The 1,110-nt window shown below is 42.1% G+C and overlaps 1 protein-coding gene across 2 annotated transcripts in view; it reads right to left on the bottom strand.

Annotated features, from left to right (window-relative positions):
• The window catches only part of CPSF3 (cleavage and polyadenylation specific factor 3, 73kDa), a 33,541-nt gene that overhangs the window by 9,381 nt on the left and 23,050 nt on the right, over positions 1-1,110 (bottom strand). For both annotated transcript variants that reach the window (XM_010852046.1, XM_010852047.1), the window contains one exon: positions 832-930. In XM_010852046.1, the coding sequence (XP_010850348.1) occupies positions 832-930 (99 nt within the window). The remainder of the gene's footprint in view (positions 1-831; positions 931-1,110) is intronic.

The following is a 1,110-nucleotide window of genomic DNA, read 5'->3' as shown; positions in this document are numbered from 1 at the left end:
CTGTACAATGTCACGAACCTCAGTCCATAGTTCATCAAGCACTCTATCTATCAGATCTAGGCCCTTAAATTCTATTTCTCACTTCCACTGTATAATCATAAGGGATTTGATTTAGGTCATACCTGAATGGTCTAGTGGTTTTCCCTACTTTCTTCAATTTAAGTCTGAATTTGGCAATAAGGAGTTCATGGTCTGAGCCACAGTCAGCTCCTGGTCTTGTTTTTTGCTGATTGTATAGAGCTTCTCCATCTTTGGCTGCAAAGAATATAATCAATCTGATTTCGGTGTTGACCATCTAGTGATGTCCATGTATAGAGTCTTCTCTTGTGTTGTTGGAAGAGGGTGTTTGTTATGACCAGTGCATTTTCTTGGCAAAACTCTATTAGTCTTTGCCCTGCTTCATTCCATACTCCAAGTTCACGGGTGGCCTAAGCAGAGCGAGGAGCTGGTAGCATCGCTGCTGGGTAGGCCACTGTGTGGGTGCTGGCGCTCTTCGGCTGGATCTAAATCGCCGCCACCCCACGAGCCAAGTGACCAGAGCTTCCTTTGCTGCCCTCAGAGCCACCCGCAGCTCCCAGAGACTGCAGGAACACCGGGGGCAACACCTATTTGTTGCTTTCAAAAAATTACAGTACTGTGTAGTATACTTCTCTCTTGGAATAGGAGAAACCACTTTATCAGCCCATCTGCAGATGTCACACACACTAAATCTTAAAACGTGCTGTCTTTGCGAAGATGTGACATCTTTCTTATTGGTACAGTATTGGCTTCCTAGATATATACTCATGCAAAAAACAGAAAAGAATTAAGTGAATATTAATAAATACACACCTGTCAATTTCTGTAGCTGGTAATAGAGCAAATTAAAAGGACCAGTATATGGAATGGCTTGGGTCTGTTTTACAGTGCTCATGGCCAAGTCAGTATAATCTGGAGAGGGAATTAAAATAAATATGCTGTAAAAAACAATACTAGTTCCACAAAACACAATTTGCAAACACAGATCGGGAGTAAAGGAAAGAGAAGTAAAAGCAAAGTAAGCGAGAACATGTTTTTCAAGATAACAAGGTGCTCTGCAATTGGTTCCTATTCTACATCCTCCCCCTTACC

This window comes from Bison bison, unplaced genomic scaffold (genome assembly GCF_000754665.1).
Source record: "Bison bison bison isolate TAMUID 2011002044 unplaced genomic scaffold, Bison_UMD1.0 scf7180017864307, whole genome shotgun sequence".
Classification (NCBI taxonomy): Eukaryota; Metazoa; Chordata; class Mammalia; order Artiodactyla; family Bovidae; genus Bison; species Bison bison.
This window is presented reverse-complemented; position numbering and strand designations above follow the sequence as displayed.